The following is a 20,996-nucleotide window of genomic DNA, read 5'->3' on the forward strand; positions in this document are numbered from 1 at the left end:
TGTGATCACTTTTTGCAACCTTCTGACCAGCAAAGTCAATAGGAAAACCAGATTTACTTTACAACTGAGTTACTAGCTTAACAGCTGCAGTGATTCACTTAATAACTGTGACAAGGCAGTTCATAAAATGGGGCAAAACTCACTTAACAAATGTCTCACTTAACAAGAGAAATTTTGGGTTCAATTGTGGCCATAAGTTTAGGACTACCTGTACATGTTGTGTGTTGAACGTGTTTAAATTTGCTTGTGGAGAATTGGAGTAACATAGTGTGGCCCTGGATGTTCCTATGCCAATCTGGTTTTGGAGAAAACCATTATGAAAATGCTATTGATACCCAGCTGAACAAAATAAGTCTGATATTTTACAATAAATTAAAACTTAGAAGGTCATCATATCCCATCATTTAACAACAACTAAGTTTGCTTTTTCCTTAGATCTAGATAACAGTACAAGACTATTGGCAGTGAAGCCCTTCTTGTTAAAGTTTAAAAGAGCGTTTGTTTTTACTCAGGACATCTAGAGGTTTTCAGAGTTGTTTAAATGGGATGTAATAATTTTAGCTGGTTACATAAAAACAATTGATTGATTTCAGATTGATATGTGCATGTCTGTCATCAAGTTAGTCGGGATCTCTGGCAAATACATAGACGAGTCCATGCAGGTTTTTTTACAGTGTTTTCAGAGGTGGTTTGCCACTACCTTTAAACTAATTACAAGCATCAATTTTATAACCTAATAAAGAAATAAAATAAACTATCAGTTGGATTTACCCCCACTAATTTTGACTAGATACTGAAGAAAAATAATTCCTTTCTTGAACAAGATAGCATTCATTTATCTGCATTGGAATGATTTCCCCAGACTAAACGAAAACACACACAAAAACACAAAAAACTAAGATGTACTTTACCTTGGATTCCAAGTAAATATTTGCTAAGGTCATTTTGGAAATCTTGTAGAGACAAACGGAGAGTGAGATGGCACAGAGTACAAATAAAGTGTCATTTATAGCAACCCTGACCAATACAATTATCCTCCTTTCTGAATTTTCTAATCTCACAAGCACAGCACACGTTAAATTCACCAGCAGGAAAAGCAGACTGACCACGAAAGACACCAAGTAGAGGGGTAACCTAAGCAAGGAGAGGGAAAATAGCATTAATGTTGCAATTATTAATTTTAGCAAATATTAATATAATACTAAATCAGTCTTCCCCAAATTGGCATCTTCCAGATATGCTGGGATTCCAAGCTGCTTGAAAAGGCTTTGTGTTGCTCATTTTTTTCCAGCAAGGCATAATATGTTCTTTCTTATAAACTAGTTTTATAGCCTTGATTCTGTAACCCAAATTTCTCATCACTGAATTTTCAAGATTACATTGGACTGTATTTTGTCGTTTCTAAAGTGACTAATCATTGCAGCTTGCACAAACCAAGTCACTGTAGCTGAACCTTAACTAAATTTTCTCAGGAAATTATTAAACATTAAATATAATTTTAATTATTAAAAGTAATTAAGCTTTCTTAATTGTGGTGCCTATCATGGAACAGCCTCCCCCCTCTCCCCTCCAAGGTCTGGAAGGCCCAAAGCCTTCTAATCTTCCTGAGGGCTGCAAATACCTGACTCTCCCTGCAGGTACTAGACTAGGATGGTAATGAGCCCAATATAAATATAAGTTTGTTATGGTGCCCAGCTATTGCATTTGGTCTATTTTTAACTTGGTTTGTATTTTGTGTTTTGAGGTCTTATTATGTATTTTATGATAACTGTTGTTAGTTGCCCAGGGTTACACATTTAAAATGGGCAGCTTTGTAAATTCTCTAAATAATTCAATAAAGTAATTATTATTTCTCAGAAATACAATGGACATGTTTTTTTATTTTATTTATTTTAGAAGTAAAATAAATTATGTCCCAATGGTATGCAACTACTTTTTTTTCCTTCATTCATGGTGGAAATATTTTTTTACCTGTATTTAAGTAATTCTGGTGAATATTTAGATTTAGCTTTGAAAATCACCTGTAAGAAAATGAGACTGTGTTATTAAACATGCAATGCATAGTAGAGCTGGCACTCTCTTGTACTGTTGAGTTCATTATATTTCAGGTGGATGACTTAGCCACATACGTAGCATTGTGCAGCTCCTACGCTCTTGCTTTCAGATTTGCAAACAGCCAATTTTCTATGCAGCAGCAAAATTTTATTCATCAGTGTGTTTACAGGAAATATAAATCTTATCCTAGGACCTAGACAAATAAAAAAGAATAAGTTTGTAGGAACTGCTTGGATTCAGACATTTAATTTCTAGGTATTTTTGCCACTTATCTTCCTCTGGAGTGCTTTTCAACTTTCTAGCCCAGCCCACAGCCCTGGGATTGCTTTATGATCTCTCAGACCAGATGCTGTCCCATGGTGAGATCAGAGAAATTGTCAATAGGGCAAATGAGGCTTATGCATGTCAGAAAAGTACCAATGCTTGCTTTCATGATTTCATGATTGTCATTAACCCTTCCTGACTACTGCCTGTGACTCCCCTATCTCTAGCTTTTTGCTTGAAGATTGTTTTTTATTTGAGGAGATTCTGTTAGTCACAGGCAGATGGGTACTCTGTTGCTCAGCTCTTTTTAAACAAAGGAAATATTTCACTCTGCTTTCCTTAAAAAAAAACCCTCAAAGGCATAATAATCTTTTTTCAGAGTTGTATTATATAACATAGCAAAAGTAGGAGCAGGGCATATTCATATAGACCACATATACAACTTTGGTAGTACAAGAAGTAAAGTAATGCTATAATATTTATTTCCCATGTTTAATTTATTCTCAGAAATTGCAGTTTCCCTTCCTTTTATCTCTGTAGTACAAGCTTCCTCAAACTAGTCTCACTTCAGATTTGTAGCTTTCAGCTATTAGAATTCTCAATGATTGAGGAAGTTTTGGAGTTAAAGTCTACATATCTTAAGGCTTCTTAGATCTATCATGTATTTCAGAAGAAAACAAACAATCATTAATCATGCTTAATAAGAACATTCAGACTGTTATATCTTTGGAGAGGGAAAACACTTTTTCTCAAAATTTTCCTTCACTATCCTTGAATGCCCCCCAGTTAGTAAAAGAACACATGCCCAGGAGAGTGGCATCTTGGAAGTGGTAAATGGATTATTTGGACCCCACTTCCTCCCCATACCCACTTTCTCCTTTCCTTTCCATCTGATTAATTGGATTCTAACTGAATTTTAATTTTAAATGTGTGGTTCTTATTCTTTTTAAAGTTTTATATCAGCAGCCCCCAACCTTTTGGCCACCAGGAACTGGTTCCGTGGAAAAAGTTTTTTCCATGGACTGGAGGCGGCATGATTTGTGTGCTACCTGCATCCTGTGGAGGAGGCTTCATTTGTTGGCACAGCCCGGCTGCTAGCATGCCCTGAACTGATGCCGGTCCATGGACAAGGAGTTGGAGACCTCTGTTTTATATAGTATTTTAATTGTATGACTATAAGCTGCCTAGGGTAGCCTCAGTGAAAAGTTTAATAATAAATACATAAAAATAAATAAAAGAATTCCAAGTTCACAACTTACTAAGAATCAAAGAGAAGTCACAAGTGGTCAGTTCCTTTTTAATATTAAATGATGGGTGATTATATATTAGGCTAGTCTTTACAATCAGTTGGCTTGGCTTGGAGTGTTCCGATCCACTTTTATTGCATGTGTGCTCTTCCCAAACTATCTCCATTATACTATTTTCCCTGAATATCCCCTTCCCTTCCCCAGCTGGATGGTTGGTTGGATGGTTCTTTGAGGAAATTATATTTTCTATAGCTACCATGCACAACTGATTGTTGAACACATCTATCCTGGCAACATTTTCAGAAACAGTTTGAAGATGAGCCATGATTGTCTTCACTTCTTTTGATGGGTGGCTGAGAATAAGAAGGAAATATCTCCTCTCAGCCCTACTGCAAGCTTTGTAGTAACAAGAATCCCCACCCTCTCACTCCACATCTCCAAAGCTGATACTGTAGTGTTGTAGAGGAAGCAAACTGAAATGACAGTAATTGGGGCTACAGTTACTGTACTATACAGTCCTATAAGACTTCAAATAACTTATCTTCCTTCATTCACAATGCACACGTTTCATAACGGAGTATATTATTCCTTGCCATATGCCGAAGAAACAGCAATTCCTTTTCCTTTAAATACCACCATCATATGTGTATCTCACAAATCTAAGGCAGCCTAGCTAACTTAATTTACCAGAAACTTCAGCCTTGGGGATATGTTAGCAACTTTCTCCTCCTCAAAATCTACCTGAAAACTAAGAAACATTCACCAAGCAGAGGTATTTCTAGATATGGATGAACAAATTTAAAGGTGGCCATTCAACCTGGCCTGACAATCTATAGGGGATCTGATTTTCCAGGAGATTCCTTTAGTATCAGTTTAGTCTAAGAGTGAGTCATGGGAAAAGTCAGTTTGAGATGGGGTGTATAGTCATGTAGATTTTGGTCTAACTATGTGTATAATTCTTTGTCTAGAGATAGAGCCTAGCAATAGTAGGAAGGCTGAGTCATTAAATAATATTACTGGATTTGATAAACATCGCTCACAATCATGGAAAAAACATTTGTTTCAAATGAAAGACCCTTGGAGAAGGGACTAGCATATTCTGCATCTCTCTCTAAATACATTCTGTTCCATTTCCTCCTAATCTTTTCCTAATGTATCATATGTTCCAATTCAGTAATCATACTGTCCAATGTTTTTTGTTATCCTCTAAATCTCCATTTGTTTCTACTAATCTAAAAATGGAGAATAAACTAGAATGAGGAACTCCCAACTTTACATAGCAAACTCCTTGTCTTCAAAAGCAGCACACAAAATACATATGCTTGATGAAAGTTGTAGTCCAGCACGGCTAGAGATAATGCCATGGCGAGTGCTTCTATATAGATAGTCCTCGACTTACTACCACAACTGAGCCCAACATTTCTGTTGTTAAGTGAGATATTTGTTAAGTGAGATTTGCCCCATTTTATGACCTTTCTTGCCACAGTTCTTATGTGAACCACTGCAGTTGTTAAGTGAATCGGGCTTCCTCACTGACTTTGCTTGTCAGAAAGTCACAAAAGGGAATCACATGACCCCAGGACACTGCAATGGTCATAAGTATGAGTCAGTTGCCAAATGTTTGAATTTTGATCACATAACCATGGTGATGCTGCAATGGTCATAAGTGTGAAAATGGTCATAAGTCACTTTTTTTCAGTACTGTTGTAACTTTGAACTGTCACTAAACAAACTATTGTAAGTTGAGGACTACCTGTACTTTATGATCCAATTTCTATATGCTGTAGTCAAGCAAGAAAAAAAAATAACCAAACATAGTTATATATACCCAGCAAATGCATAGGAATAGGATTCTTAGCCTTGAGATGCCAGGGCATGAATGGCATACATCGGAGTTAAATGAAAGACATGGTGTATAACCCAGCACCAATTATTATTATTTTTGGCTGAACATATCATGTTCAGATCAAGCTTAATTGGTTTTATCTGGATGCTTTAAAGATAAGGATAAAAATGCAGAACATTCATGTACAAACATATACAGAACTGAGGGCTTTGATAAAAAGGAATTCATTTAAAGATGGAAACCTCCTCAAATTAATCTTGACTGATGGACGCATTCATGCAATTTTCCTGGCAATAATCCAGAAGTGAGTTGCCATTGCTTTTTTCCAGGATGTTTTTTCAATTTCTCATTCTGGCCTACAGCCCTGGTATTCCCTGTTGATCTCCTAGCCAAGTACAGATAGTCGTTGACTTAGGAGCATAATTGACCCTGGAATTATGGTCATAAGTTATTGCAGTTATAAGTTGAGGCGTCATGTGGCCAGAGGTGATTTTTCAACATTTTTTGCAGTGGTCATTAAATGAATGTGATTGTTAAACAAATCCATTTTCCTCAATAGGTGTGTGTGTGTGGGGGGGGGTGTTGTTGGAATATGGAAGTAAACACCAGAAACCAGCAAAAACATTCTGGTCACATGACCACATGATGCTGCAGACAGCCATAAAAGTGAGTGGTTTGCCAAGCACCCAAAATGCAATCATATGATGAGTGTGTGTGGTCTAAATTTGAAAATGCATTGTAAATAGCTCTAGACAGGTCCGCTGTAACTTTGAATGCTCATTAAGTGATTGATCACAAATTGAGGACTACCTGTATTAATGAGGTTTGACCGTGATTAATTTTCCAGTTCGGAAACATGGTAAGAAATTTTCATAGATGATAGAGGAAGTGTTTTCACCCTTCACTTTTAATTAGACTGTATACAGTGTAGACAGATCTCTTATTTTCATCAATGCCAAGTTAATTCTGGGATACTTTGGTTTGGTAGACCGTCCTAACCCACTGGTATCTAATGGAATCCTGATTGGAACTCTTTCATGGTTTAGAGCCTTAAAGTTCTCAAAACTTAGAATAATTAAATCTTAGTAAAATCTGTCCATGAGAACCAGTCTGATACTGTGGTTAAGGCACCAGCCTAGAAATCAGGAGACTGTGAATTCAACTCCTGCCTTAAGCATAAAGCCAGCTGGATGATCTTAGGCCAGTCACTCTCTCTCAGCTTTAGGAAGCAGTCAATGCCAAACTACCAGTATTTCCAAAATCTTCCTTAGAAAACTGCAGGGATTCATCCAGACATCCTTGACACCAAGAGTCAAGATTGACCCAAAGGGACAAAAAAAGGACAAAAGAACAGAGACAGTACAATGCATGCCACTAAATCTGTAGTAGACTGGATAACATAATCCTGGTATAGGTGGAAAAACATGTAAGCTAAATTCTATTCCTAAAGTAGAATAGAGATAGTTATGAATACGGAAGTGAGCTGAGCCAATGTTTTGAAAACAGGTTTATGCTTCCTCAGTATTTTGTTGGGGAGGGACTTTATTTATTGAATTTATTTATTTGTTGAATTTATTTAAAATACAGTGCTTATGATTCAGAGTAGAGCTAATTATGTGTAATACACACAGGATTTTTCAATATATGGTCCACTTTGTCAGTCAGTTTTGTCTGTTTGTCTGAAATGGTATATAGAATCTCCTGCTTGAGCAAGAGGGTGGGACTAGAAGACCTCCAAGGTTCCTTTCTTCTATTATTCTGTTAATCTGTTGTTATGAGAAAAGAGTAGGATTCAAAAAGAATACAATTCAACCTTCCACTACTTTTTTTCCTACAACTTCTTCCTCCTAAGCTCTGCCCGTCATGGCTCAAAATCTAAAAATAAACCCAGCTAAAATAAATAGTCATAAAGGCAGAGATTGCAAGAAAAAGTTGAAAGGCAACAACATATTAAAGCCTTTCTTCTTTCATTTCTTCCTTCCACACATCCATTATTTTTGTCTCAACGGATTGTAGCACTTTACCAACCTTGTCTGGACATGGAGGCTAAGCAGGGTCGGCCCTAGTTAGTATTGGAAGGGGAAATTATCAGGACAGCCCAAAAACTGTAGGCTAGAATGGGAAGTTGAAAAGTGCTGTGAAAGAATGAAATGGCAAATCATTTCCAATATCATTTCCAAGAAAAGTACATAGATGAGTCCAGTGCTTTTTTTGTAAAAAAAAAAAAAAAAAAGGTGCCGGAACTCACATATGTCACACAACCCGCCTTGCCTACCCTACAAGGTTCCATCCAAAAAAGGTGCCGGAACTCCGTTCTGGGCATTCTATGAGAAAAAAAGCCCTGGATGTGTCCATAAAGTCACAGGAGTCAAGCATGACTAATATTCCAACGCCTTTTAAACTTGTATAAGAATTATGGGACTTGAAATCCAACACATCAGGAGCATCACATTGGAAAAGTCCCTCATAACAGATTGAAAGACTGCCAGTTAACTATTGATTAATTATTTATCTTTCTTGGCATAATTTCAGTGATTCTTTTAAAGCATTTCTTCTGCCATGTTAATGAACAGTGTGTGTATAGAGGGAGTTCTTAGCAGTTTTCCAAGCATTTCCTAAGTTTTGTTAACATTTAGCAACTTGTTCACACCAAACAGACTGGATTTAAGGCACAGTGAGGCAGAACCTGTCTTTTTATTTGGAAAAATGTTGTCTCTGGATTGAGAGTGTGTTCCTTACTTCCCTTTTATACTTGTCCATGCATGCCTGATGTGACAATGTAGATGTAATATTTAAAGGGGTACTCTGTGGCAACATGCAGACTTACAAGCCAAACTTGTCATCTGATTATCTGATTCTCTTTGACTATAGTAAGTAGAATGCAATTTTAAACATGTTTACCTTGAATCACAATTTTAAATATGCTTCTCTGAATCAATTCCCATTATATTTAGTGGTAATTATTTCCAGTGAAGTAAAAATGCAAGAACAGCAGTTTGTGAATGACTTAGTACTATAGATTTTGACATTATTCTATCTAAATGCTTGTTACTTATTCATTAAACAGCAATCAAACTATTTGTTAGTGCAATGTGTGAACCTGGCTATATTCTTTCAATTTAGCCTCTTTCTAACAACGAAAATGTGCCAAAACGTAATTGGTTGCTGTGTAATACTTTTGCAAGTCCCTGTTTTTAGTACCATAGTAATAAAACTTTATCTTATTTGCATGTAATGGAAGACTGATATATCTATGAATATTAAGGCACTTTTAATGAGTGATTCTGATCCAACTTCACAATCACAATAAAAGGTATAAATCATTATAATATGAAACACTGAAGCTAAACTTCAATCAACCTATTTATCTGAAGAAACAACATTGAGATCAATGGGACCCCTCCCTACTTCCTACTTTAAAATAATGTTCTGCTTAACTTCTTTAAAATTTCAGTAATGCTAACTTTTTCTTGCTCCTGTTTCTATAAAAAGAAGAATCTCAGTAAAGCCTACTTATTACTAAAGACTAAATTTAGCATTGATATTCCTTAGCATTTATTTAATGTATTTCAAACATTAAAAGGGTATAATATACATTTCTTTCAAAAACTCTTTTAATTATTCACACAACACTGCAAAACAGGGTTGCTGCCTCTCTGAGCATGTTGTTAATTGAAGGATCCTTAAGAATAGTTTGAGGCTTCCTATATCCATGATCTCATTTTAAAATTTTGCACCAGTGTTCAAGGAAAGACTTACTTTGCATGTAAAATCATCAGTCTTCACTTAACAACAAGAAAATAAAATTAAAGACACCACTACATAATGCTCCATTTGTGAACTATGTAATTTTTGGTGAGGAGAAAGAGGAAGGAGTTATTCCTGATGGAAATCTTGGGTTTATCATATTTTTTCTCTCCCTCCTCTTAAGAGCAACTGAGATCCAGATTCTCTGCTATATTATATTGTGAAACCTTGTAAAATCAGCTGGTCTGTCCAATTGGCTGAGTAAGAAGTTTTTTTTGTTGTTACCGTCTCTGTCTACAAATTGGAGCTCCTCCTCCAAATGTCCACTTTTAAGGGGCCGGTAGCCCCGCAGCTTCAGTTAATGGCGGTTCTACTAGCTGTTAGCATATGAGCCTGCCTTACACTTCTTAACGAACAATCTTAAAGGGCGATCTCTTGCCGTAGCACCGCGCCAGTCCGGCCACGATCCCAGCGCCCCGAGCGCAGGAACGGCCGTCCATCCCTCCCTCCCTTACCTGGGTGAAGTAAAGGTTCATAAGCGTCAGGGTGAAAAACTGGAGGCACACCGGGAAGCAATAGAGGAGCCAAAAGGCGAAGGGGCTGAGGGAATTGGCGGCGACAAAGTCCTTGAAATAAAAAGAGAAGAGCACCGTCCGAAGAGAAGCCCAGAGCAGGCACAGAAATAAAAAGACCGTCTGATAGCTAAACCTCTTGTGCCGGTAGTGCAGGACCAGCCAGAGCTGGATGTAAATGAACAGGAAGAGGAGCGAATAAAAGACGGTGTAGGCAACGGTGAGACCCAGCTTCACGAACGGCGGCACAGCCGGGCTCAGAGTAGGCAGGAGGCTGCCGTTCCTCAGCGCGTCCCATTCCAGGGCTTCCATCGGCGCCCGGGATCCGGACGGGCAGAGCTTGCCCTTAACTTTGCCGACTGGGGCTCCTGTTGTTGTTGCTGCCGCCGCCGCCGCCGCCGCCGCCGCCTTTCATCTTCGTCAGGAGAGGAACCGAGCAAACGAAAACAACCCGCACTTCCTCTTTGGCAGCGCACTGGTGGCTGGAAGCACATGATCTCGGGACAGAGGGATTCATTGGAGCGTCCACCGTCAGCAGTTGGCCAGGAGCAGCGCGGAGAGAGCCACTGTTTGGGAAGCCCCCTTCAGCGGCTCTCGGGCAAGGAAGGGTGTCCTCTCTTTGGCGGCTCCCCGGTTTTCAGCACAGCTTTGTTCTTGAGCAAAGGGCCTCCTGAGCGAGATCTTTCAGCACATTCCAACGCAGTCCAAGATGCCACACTATCTTTTAATTTGGCAGCCTTCTTGTGCATCTCATTACATCTTCCTCCTCCTCAATTGTGTTTTCTTTTTCTCCTGGGAATGCTCACTGTTCTGAAGGGGGAAATGGATGACTTGTCTTGTTCATGTTCAATTTCCACCTGAGGAAATGGAAAGCCTCGATTGAATAATTTCACTGTACTTGGAGGGCCCGTTAGTTGAAGAAAAGAATGTTTTTCAAGTAAAAATACTACGTTGAACATTATAATTGCACGTATTCTCAGTCTGCCAATCCTTGACTATGATATATTTTTAGCTAATTAATTTGCAGGGTCCTGTCAATTTGTCTTCATTAATTGCACTAATGCATTTGTCCCTAACAGATTGGGTGTTGGAGAAGCCTGGAAGACAAAACAATTTTCTATCTTCAAAATCCTGTATTAAACCCAATCAGATCCTCAAGGAAGAATCTGTTCTTTGTCAGAACTGCCAGGAACATCATTGTAGAGATTTCACTCGTGTTATGACAAACCTGGAGGTTATGTTGTATTTGTCAATTGGATATGGGGGAAATATAGAATAAAAGTCTGCCAATGAGATCAATCCTGGAGAATCTCCTGAGAACGAATGTGGTTGTTCTACAGGAAAAAAATCCATCAAACTGAGGATGAAAGTATGCTCCCTTCAATTCCATACCTTGGGTGCTAAAGCAGGAGGGATTTTAAAGATAACAAAACAATTGTAGGTCAGAGACTTTGCCAAACAAGAATGGAAAGAAATACCTATAATTAGGGCCAGGTTATCAAAGATAAAAATGAGTATATTAACTTTAAGTAGATTCGCAACTCCTCCTTTTATATTATCTTCCTTTAGTGATAGAATTTTGTTTGATATAGGAGATCTCTGAAAGAAATCTAGTTTTTATAAATATGTTTACTTATAAACAAGAAATAAAAAAGCAAAAATAAACTCATTAATTTTTTAAAAAGATTAAGAACCAGTGGGTGAAATTTTAGTGGCAGTGGATTAATTAGCATATTTGAGGAAATCCAAAAGTAAGTTTCAAATTGTCCTACTCACATAGTTTCTGAATAGATAAGATAGCGGTGAGAATGCAATTGTCACAAGAGTCTGAAAAAAATATTTGTTTTGGCTGTTGGAATTCAAATTACTTTTAATCTGATTTATTGCAGAATATTAAGGTATGTTCCAAGGTGCATAAAAGCAAACAATACTTTACTAAAGTATATCAAATGGCCTAATAAATATAAGTCAGAATAACAAAACAACAAACCAATGAAGCTTGCCTAACAGTTTATAATGCTTGGACAAATAAGGAAATTCTCACTTTTTTTAAAAAAATTATTCATATAGCTACCATCTCAAGAGTGACTCTGGATGGTGTACAATAAAACTATAAATATAAAACAGTAATATATTAATAAATATTAATATATATATTTCAGAAAATTTTAAAAATCATGATTAAAGGCTAATTGAGGACAGCAGATGTCAACAATAATGGAGCTACCTCAGTGCCTGACTGGCCCCTGGTCTCTCCAGGCCTGATGGCATACCGATTTTGATGGACTTTGAAAAGTCAATAGGGATGGAAACAGTCTCACTACGGGGGGGGGGGCAATGATACTCTATAAAGTGGGCATCACGGCAGAAAAGGCATGCCTTCTGGGTGGAATGCAGTCAGGATTCTGTTCTCTGAGCAGGAGTCACAAATCCAGGACACCACCACACACACACGTTATGCGCTGGGTCTGTTTGAGATAGTGAAACCCCATTCAGCACCAAAGATGTTAAAGTCCCAAATCTGGAAGGCCCTAAAACCCAAAAGTAAGTAAGTAATTCAGTGGCTAATATACTAGACTGGATGAGGAAGGCCCAGATTTAAGTCTTCCATTCAACCAGAAGGTCAGAGAATGAGCCTGAAACAATTTCTTTGATCAATCTTTTTCTTTGGGTTGTTATGTGGATAAAATGAGATAACAACTCTCCCCCATGTATGTTTATAAAAGAAAGCTGGTGTAAAAATAAAGGTTCTACTGTAATAGGTGACTTGCCATGTCCAACAGTATATATATGTGCAATAAATAGTCCATCTTTGAGTCACTTCAGCAAAATGCCACTTCTGGTGGCATCAAAAGACATCAAAATACAAACCACTTCACAAACACATGACACAACATAGGAGAACAAACCCATCAGGACAAGATTCAGCAGCCCATCTGCATTCGAAAGACAAATGTCATTATTTTGAAGACAGCAAAGTCCACATTCAGGACAGAGGACCACTGGTTTAAAAGAAGATCAAAGAGGCCATCTACTTAAGAATGGAGAGCCCTCTATCAACAGAGGGGTAGGGATGCAACAGCATCCATCTCCTGTTTACTACACAGTCCATTTGCACTATTCAAGTGACCCTGAGGGCACAGATAAACCTCCAAATAGCCTCAAGGACTCTCAGAAAAAGTGCTAACAACCAGATGACTGCAAGGAATATAAATCCTTCCATCTTCCTCTGTTCAGTGAGAACTGAAGAAGCTCCTTGGATGAGAAGCAAAATGTCTTCAAGGAAAAATAAAGTCCTGTTGTCTTTTGAAAAAGCACCTTTGGGACAACCATGACCTGGATGACTAAGAACTTCCATGGGCAAAATACAAGCCACCTATTAGATCCCTTAGCTTGCTGTTAAAAACCTAGGCAGATAATAGTAAAAGGATAAAGAAGAAAGCCCCTTTATGGATTACTGCCTTGTCGTGGCGAAGGGGCTTGCGTAACTCAATGAAGCTATAAGCTATGCCATGCAGGGCCACCCAAGACAGACAGGTTATAGCAGAGAGTTCTGACAAAATGTGATCCACTGGAGAAGGAAATGGCAAACCACTCCAGTATCTTTGCCATGAAAACCCCATGAACAGTACTAAAAGGAAAAAAGATATGACGCTGGAAGATGAGCCCCTCAGGTCGGAAGGTGTCCAATATGCTACTGGGGAAGAGCAGAGGGCTAGTACTAGTAGCGCCAGAAAGAATGAAGCGACTGGGCCAAAGCCGAAAGGACGCTCAGCTGTGGATATATCTGGTGGTGAAAGGAAAGTCCGATGCTGTAAAGATTTTTTCTCCATAGGAACCTGGAATGTAAGATCCATGAATCAAGGCAAGCTAGACGTAGTCAAAAAAGAGATGACAAGAATGAACATCGACATCTTAGGAATCAGCGAACTAAAATGGACAGGAATGGGTGAATTTAACTCAGATGACCATCAGGTGTACTACTGTGGGCAAGAATCCCTCAGAAGAAATGGAGTAGCCTTCATAGTCAATAAAAGAATAGGAAAAGCAATACTGGGATACAATCCCCAAAATGACAGAATGATTTCAATTCGAATCCAAGGCAAACCATTCAATATCACAGTAGTCCAAATCTATGCCCCAACCACTGGTGCTGAAGAGGATGAAATTGACCAGTTCTATGAAGCCCTACAGCACCTTATAGAATTAACACCAAAAAATGATGTCCTTATCATCATGGGGGATTGGAATGCTAAGGTAGGAAGCCAAAAGATAACCGGAATAACAGGCAAGTTTGGCCTTGGAGTACAAAATGAAGCAGGGCACAGGCTAATAGAATTTTGTCAAGAGAATACGATGGTCATAACAAACACTCTTTTCCAACAACCCAAGAGACGGCTCTACACATGGACATCACCAGACGGTCAACATAGAAATCAGATTGACTATGTGCTCTGCAGCCAAAGATGGAGAAGCTCTATACAGTCAGTAAAAACAAGACCAGGAGCTGACTATGGCTCAGATCATGAGCTTCTCGTTGCAAAATTTAGGCTTAAATTGAAAAAAGTAGGGAAAAGCACTAGGCCACTCAGGTATGAACTAAATCATATTCCTGATGAATATACAGTAGAGGTGACAAATAGATTTAAGGAACTGGATCTGATAGACAGAATGCCTGAAGAACTATGGATGGAAGTTCGCAACATTGTACAAGAGGTAGCAACTAAAACCATCCCAAAGAAAAAGAAATGCAAGAAAGCAAAATGGCTGTCTGAGGAAGCTTTGCAAATAGCTGAGGAAAGAAGGGAAGCGAAAGGCAAAGGAGAAAGAGAAAGATACACCCAATTGAATGCAGAATTCCAGAGAGTAGCTAGAAGAGATAAGAATGCCTTCTTAAATGAACAGTGCAAAGAAATAGAAGAAAACAACAGAATAGGGAGGACCAGAGATCTCTTCAAGAAAATTGGAGATATGAAGGGAACGTTTCATGCAAAGATGGGCATGATAAAGGACCAAAATGGCAGAGACCTAACAGAGGCAGAAGAGATTAAGAAGAGATGGCAAAACTACACAGAAGAACTATACAAGAATGAGCTTAACATCCCAGATAACCACAATGAGATGGTCACTGACCTCGAACCAGACATCCTAGAATGTGAAGTGAAATGGGCCTTAGAAAATCTGAGCAACAACAAAGCTAGTGGAGGTGACAGTATTCCAGCTGAGCTATTCAAAATCTTAAAAGACGATGCAGTAAAAGTGCTACACTCAATTTGCCAGCAAATTTGGAAAACTCAACAGTGGCCACAGGATTGGAAAAGGTCAGTTTACATTCCAATTCCAAAGAAAGGCAATGCCAAAGAATGTTCAAACTATCGCACCATTGCACTCATTTCACATGCTAGTAAAGTTATGCTTAAAATCCTACAAGCTAGACTCCAGCAGTATGTGGATCGAGAACTACCAGAAGTACAGGCAGGATTTCGAAGAGGCAGAGGAACTAGAGATCAAATTGCCAACATACGCTGGATCATGGAGAAAGCTAGGGAGTTCCAGAAAAACATCTACTTCTGCTTCATTGACTATGCAAAAGCCTTTGATTGTGTGGATCACAACAAATTGTGGCAAGTTCTTAAAGAGATGGGAGTACCAGACCATCTCATTTGTCTCTTGAGAAACCTATATGCGGGTCAAGAAGCAACAGTGAGAACCGAACACGGAACCACTGATTGGTTCAAAATTGGAAAAGGAGTCCGGCAAGGCTGTATACTGTCGCCCTGCCTATTTAACTTATATGCAGAGCACATCATGAGAAAGGCAGGGCTAGATGAATCAAAAGTTGGAATTAAGATTGCCGGGAGAAATATCAACAACCTAAGATATGCAGATGATACCACTCTAATGGCAGAAAGTGAAGAGGAACTAAAGAGCCTCTTGATGCGGGTGAAGAAGGAGAGTGCAAAAGTTGGCTTGAAACTCAACATTAAGAAAACCAAAATCATGGCATCCGGCCCTCTCAATTCCTGGCAAATAGATGGGGAAGAAATGGAGGTAGTGACAGATTTTATTTTTCTGGGCTCCAAGATCACCTCAGATGGGGACTGCAGCCAAGAAATTAAAAGACGCTTGCTCCTGGGGAGGAAAGCTATGGCAAATCTAGACAGCATACTAAAAAGCAGAGACATCACCCTGCCAACAAAAGTGCGCATAGTCCAGGCCATGATTTTCCCAGTTGCAATGTATGGCTGTGAAAGTTGGACCATAAGAAAGGCTGAGCGCAAAAGAATTGAGGCCTTTGAACTGTGGTGCTGGAGAAGACTCCTGCGAGTCCCTTGGACTGCAAAGGCGTTCAAACCGGTCGGTCCTAGAAGAGATCAACCCCGACTGCTCTTTAGAAGGCCAGATCCTGAAGTTGAAACTCAAGTACTTTGGCCACCTAATGAGAAGGAAGGATTCACTGGAGAAGAGCCTAATGCTGGGAAAGATTGAGGGCAATAGAAGAAGGGGACGACAGAGAATGAGATGGCTGGATGGAGTCACTGAAGCAGTAGGTGTGAATTTAAATGGACTCCAGAAGATGGTAGAGGACAGGAAGACCTGGAGGAATGTTGTCCATGGGGTCGCGATGGGTCGGACACGACTTCGCAATTAACAACAACAACAACAACAACAACAAAGAAGAAAGACTAAAATATACCAGTGAATGTCTGAGCTATCTATACTTTACACCCAAATAACTAAAACTAGAACAGATAATATAGTGTGGACCTTCACACAGATTGCAGAATAGCAGTGATTTCACCCTTAAAGTATTTTGGAAGATTGTTACAACAGACCTCAGAGAGACCCAGCTTTTTCTATTATAATCCAACTGTAAAATTCTGGATGTATCAAATATTTTATTCTTACATAACATAAGAAGTCCAAGATATCTCATTTTTCTTTTGTTACTTAAACTAAGCCATGGTTTGTTTAACTATAGTTTGTTAATTTAACTACAACTGGCTAGGGTCACACAATACTGTATGCTGTTATATGTTCATGTACCAGGAGTACGAATCATATGTTGCATTAGTGAAATATGTGAATGTTAATTAGCAACAAAAAAAAAACACTTTTACTGGCCAAGAATCCTTGTGACTAAAATGGCTGCTTCTTATTTTTGGATCAATTTTTTTTAATCTAATATACAACTTCGTGTGATATCTCTTATGCAATATATTAGTTGGGTTCTTTTCAGTTTGGGAGGACTATAAATTTGGAGGTGAAATTATAAACTTCTGAAGTTATATATGATCCTGAAGTTAGTGTAAACATTAACATCTCTTGAGCTATGCTCACATGACATATAATCACAAATTAGCCACATGTGTGGGGTATAAGCCTTGAAAGGTTGGGTTAATTGAATAAATCATAGCTAGATTAATCACAGGTAAGCTCATCATGTAAAGCAGGGGTCTTCAAACTTGGCCCTTTTATGATTTGTGGACTTCAACTCCCAGAATTCCTCAGCCAGGCATGCTGGCTGAGGAATTCTGGGAGTTGAAGTCCACAAGTCATAAAAGGGCCAAGTTTGAAGACCGCTGATGTAAACTCAGCCTTTTCACCTAGAATAAGTTCCAAAGTATTTAAGAATGGGAGGTTGACTTCAATTCTCCAACAGCATGTTTGATATCAGAAACAGGGCAGTAGTCTGGCTGAGAGGAACCAGTCTCTGAACCTTGTAAGCTGCTGTGTCAAGATGGAAACCCATAATCACAGAAATTCTACTTATACTTTGCTCCAGTGTCATGTATATATAAGCAGGGCAGTTTAAAAACATTTCTTATTTTATGTGTGTATAGTAGGGGAGTGAAAATGAATTTTCAGAATTTTCATACATGAAAACTGTGTCAGGATTAAACGTCAGGGCACCAGTATCCTGTGGTAATGGAACTGTACCAATTTCTATTTGTTATGTTTTCTGTTTCCAAAACAATCTTGCATTTCCTACCTCCACTGTCTGAACCTGCAGCTCTCCACCATCGTAGGTTTCATGGGTTATATTTTAGCAAACTACATCATCTTAATGCTTAATTTCTCAGACTCAACAACTTTAAAATATAGGGATTTCAACTCCCAGAAATCCCCAGCCAGCCCTAGATGAAATCCACACATCTTAAAGTTGCTGAGATTTAGAAATATTGTCAAGGCTTCCAATGAGTTTTCTAATCCCTACAAAATAACTATTTACCTAACAGGTTATTTGTTCTATCAGCAAACATGTTTTTTTGGAAAATTGAGAATGGTTTAATAATAGGAACCAGTAGGTGTCTCTCTAGAGTTTCTTTTTTCTGCTCTGGAAAATCATGGGGGTGGGGAGGAGGAGAATGTTTCACATTTTAGGCATTGTGTGATATATATAGAGTTTTTTTTTTTAATACTGTTATGTCCTGCAGAAATCTGCAAATGAATAGAAGTTTTTTTTCTTCCTCAAAATTTTATCCTACAATTCCTAATCTTCAGGGATATGATGCAGCTGATGCAGCAGAACTCTGAATAGCCTCACAATTTCCGTCTTGTGCAGAAACAGGATGCTTAAAGAGCTTTCAGTTCCTGTGTAACATTGCATCTAAATCAGTGTTTCTCAACCTTGACTATTTTAAGGCATGTGGACTTCAACTCCCAGAATTCCACAGCCAGCATTGCTGGCTGTGGAATTCTGGGAGTTGAAGTCCACATGCCTTAAAATGGTCAAGGTTGAGAAACACTGATCTAAATACTGCCTAAATACTGCCTAGCGTATAGTTCCAATATTGGGGCTAATTCAAATATATGCCATACACTGTCAGCAAAGGTAAAAATGGGAAGACGTTCCAGGAATTCTTATAAATGAATGAATCCAAATATAATCTGCCTGTCCTTTTTAATTGGTCTGCTTGCCTCATAATGTTTGTGATGTTTCTTTTGGATCTCCTCAAAATCCCTGGTCCACATGCCTTAATTTATGTTAGATTTTTCTAATTAATAAATGGGAAGCTAGCTTGCCAAAAGGGAAAGCTTTTATTTCACCTTTATTTCCCAAATGGCTTATAAGGAATCTTTTAAACTAAAAATGCTGATTAATTTTCATAAACCATGAAAAGCATTTTGACCCATGTTTGGTATAGTGGTGGAGGGATGTGTCCACTTGCCCAGAAAAATGACAATGCTGCAACATATTGGTGGAAAGAGAAAGTGGGGTGAGGAAAGGTCATTGCATTTTACATTAAATGGGCATTTTGTGATTGGTCTTACATTCCATAACAACTGCTTTGTGAAAACACCCGTGATACACTCTCAAAATTCCAAAGGCATCCATTGTGCTCTGAAGGATATTTTTTCCTCTCAGCTCAGCCTATTTCACTTCCCTGTGCCTGCTTCATTCCTCTATGCTGTCCTTAAGCTCTCAAAGGATTATAGTGGCAGCATATAAGTATATAAACACAATTTTAAAAACAAGCAAATTTACGATGCATCTAAGTGTGTAGCATATAAGTATATAAACACAATTTTAAAAACAAGCAGATTTAGGATGCATCTAAGGAGGTAGGATACTACAAACAAAAAACATAATACAGGTCTGTTTTGATTTTAAATAAGAAAGAAGAAAAGATAGGTATGGACAAAATGAATGAGAGTAAAGCAACGCAAGAGTTATTCATATTTTTACAGAAGTCTGGATCTCTGTTCTTAGTTTGTCTCTGAACTCCATCTGTGGGGAAAGGGGAACAGACAAAAATTTTAAATATCAGTTAATGTCTAAAGGGTGACATAATCTGGACATCCTATGTATTACCGTGATTAACCTCATCAATATACATGACTGCCCAAGGAATCAACATGACAACAAGTTTACTATTAGTGCACTGTCTATTTTATAACAGTAATGCAAGTCAATATCAGCTTCTAGATGACCTTGATTGACTTTAAAAGAAAAATAAGCAAAATGAGATCTGGCTAAATGTTTGATGGGAGATCACAAGGAAATTCCAAGGATGTAGTCTGGTGAGTTGAAAGAAGTTGGAAGAAGATAAAATAAATCACTTACTTCCACATTGTTTGTAAGAAAATGGTATGGACATGTAGTCATCAGGAATTCTGTCTGATGAGAGATTCTTTATGGATCTCTTCTAGACATGAAAAAATGATAAATTACTCTGACTCACAGAACAATTGTGTGCCCATCCCCACTCCCACAGATTTTGCCACTTTGTAATTCCAAACATTCAATTGTTTAAAGGCAATTGAAAACTTTCCACAAAACCTGTGGAGCAATTATACCTTGAAATCTGTTTTTGTAGGTCTATTCAGCAAAAAATATATAATATTTAAGCACACATTCACACATGCAATACTGTTCCCAGATCAATCTTTCATCGACAAATTCACTATTTGCACATATCTGTAATCTTTAATTAGAGGAGCACTTCATGAAAAAGCAGGAATGTTTTATTAATTTCCAATATGTTATTTTTCATCCAGTATTTTGTTTTGTTGACATCAGCTATAAAAATTCAGAGTAATTATGAGTCAAGAAACATGGAGCATATACCTGAAGGCACATATCACGTTTAGTATTATGAGCAAAGAATGACTTGGATTACAAGATATTTGCTGTTGGTTCCCATATCTGACTTATACAGTTAAGTTGTGCTAAAACAAGGCAAGTTGAATTACTTTAGTAATCTACGAACAAAAATCTGGCAAATGTGCAACCACTACCATCTTCTCAATCTATTACCTATTTTTCAATGGTACTTTAATATGGGTTAATAACTTCTTTTTTGCTATGCCCCCATATGGAACCTGAAATAACTGCTTTTTTCATCAGATAGAATAGAAAATGCTTCCTTGGAAAAGACTCTTGAAACACATTATTTCTGCTTGTTGAAATCTGTACATACAGCTTATACATTGTTTAAAAACTTACAATTTGTAAGAGTGTCAGACTTTCACAATTCTAGCTTCTGTAGTTTTCCCACCGATGAACAGCAAGCCTACAGGAGAACATAGCTTCAGTCTTGTTTAATTGCAAAATCTTGTGTATTTTCTCAGGAGTTGATTGTTGAATAATTGCTTTACAAAGCAGGCCATTGCTTCTGAACAAATGTACACTGTGTATAGTGTACAAAAGAATGTCAAGCCATATTTGGAAAAATGTGTGGGTGTTTGTTTTGATTTGTAACTTCTAAATAGAATGAGCTGCATTATAGCCAAAGAGACTGAGGTCAAGAAGGATAAATA

At 38.1% G+C, this 20,996-nt stretch overlaps 1 protein-coding gene across 2 annotated transcripts in view; it reads right to left on the reverse strand.

Annotated features, from left to right (window-relative positions):
- Window positions 1–11,995, reverse strand: part of GPR137B (G protein-coupled receptor 137B) — a 29,943-nt gene extending 17,948 nt beyond the window's left edge. Inside the window, exons 1-4 of one of the 2 annotated variants that reach the window (XM_039352981.1) lie at window positions 10,114–11,995; window positions 9,675–10,078; window positions 1,972–2,021; window positions 912–1,134 (exon numbers count right to left, since the gene is read on the reverse strand). In XM_039352981.1, the coding sequence (XP_039208915.1) occupies window positions 912–1,134; window positions 1,972–2,021; window positions 9,675–10,078; window positions 10,114–10,225 (789 nt within the window). In that variant the 5' untranslated portion in view covers window positions 10,226–11,995. Of the gene's footprint in view, window positions 1–911; window positions 1,135–1,971; window positions 2,022–9,674 lie in introns of both variants that reach the window. The other variant, XM_039352980.1, reaches the window with a different exon arrangement.
- Window positions 11,996–20,996: the final 9,001 nt, after the last annotated feature.

Source organism: Crotalus tigris, unplaced genomic scaffold (assembly GCF_016545835.1).
Source record: "Crotalus tigris isolate CLP2741 ecotype Arizona unplaced genomic scaffold, ASM1654583v1 scf7180000018486.1709376, whole genome shotgun sequence".
Taxonomy (NCBI): Eukaryota; Metazoa; Chordata; class Lepidosauria; order Squamata; family Viperidae; genus Crotalus; species Crotalus tigris.